We start from the raw sequence: 779 nt of genomic DNA, 5'->3' as shown, positions 1-779 counted from the left end.
CATACCATTGTTTTACTAGAATTTAAGCCCAGTGAAGGTGGGGGCCTTGAGTGCCTTGTTTACCTCCGCACAGCCTTATGCATTGTAGGTACTTACTAAATACTTGATGGAAGAAAGAAAGAGTGAACTGTGGGTTAAGATGGAAGAATCAATATTGGATGGTACCACCAGTTTTCTAAACTTGGTCATAAGTGATTTGGATTGTAATAAATGTGCAGTGAACTATACAGAATTCTCATTCCAAATTCCTGCTTTTTCTGGTTTCAAGATGCCTTGGCTGCCTGTCACCCTGGCATACAGCTCTGTTCCACCATGGATGCCACAGCCTGTAATGGATCAAAAGACTCTTCACCCATCTTCTACCTGGTGGGCATCCCCTCTCTGCAGGAGTTCCTCTTCTTCCCTGTCTTTTTCATCTTCCTGCTCTTCTACCTGCTCATCCTGGTGGGTAACACCCTGATCCTGGTGGCTGTGGTGGCAGAGCCCAACCTTCACAAGCCCATGTACTTCTTCCTGATCAATCTCTCTGCCTTGGACATCCTTTTCACCACGTCCACTGTCCCCAAGATGCTGTCCCTACTCTTACTTGGGGACCACTTCCTCAGTTTCCCTGCCTGCTTCCTACAGATGTACCTTTTCCACAGCTTCTCCTGCTCTGAAGCCTTCATTCTGGTGGTCATGGCCTATGACCGTTATGTCGCTATCTGCCGCCCACTGCACTACCCTGTCCACATGACTCCACACACCAACACTGCACTGGCGGCCAGTGCCTGGCTCAC

At 48.7% G+C, this 779-nt stretch overlaps 1 protein-coding gene across 1 annotated transcript in view; it reads left to right on the top strand.

Moving 5' to 3' along the window:
* The first annotated feature begins 312 nt into the window (after window positions 1-312).
* LOC109386311 (olfactory receptor 2AT4-like) overlaps window positions 313-779 on the top strand; it is a 6,776-nt gene continuing 6,309 nt past the window's right edge. The window contains exon 1 of the mRNA XM_019649332.1: window positions 313-773. Within this exon, the coding sequence (XP_019504877.1) occupies window positions 313-773 (461 nt within the window). The remainder of the gene's footprint in view (window positions 774-779) is intronic.

The sequence above is a fragment of the Hipposideros armiger genome, unplaced genomic scaffold (genome assembly GCF_001890085.2).
Source record: "Hipposideros armiger isolate ML-2016 unplaced genomic scaffold, ASM189008v1 scaffold_132, whole genome shotgun sequence".
Lineage (NCBI taxonomy): Eukaryota > Metazoa > Chordata > Mammalia > Chiroptera > Hipposideridae > Hipposideros > Hipposideros armiger.
This window is presented reverse-complemented; position numbering and strand designations above follow the sequence as displayed.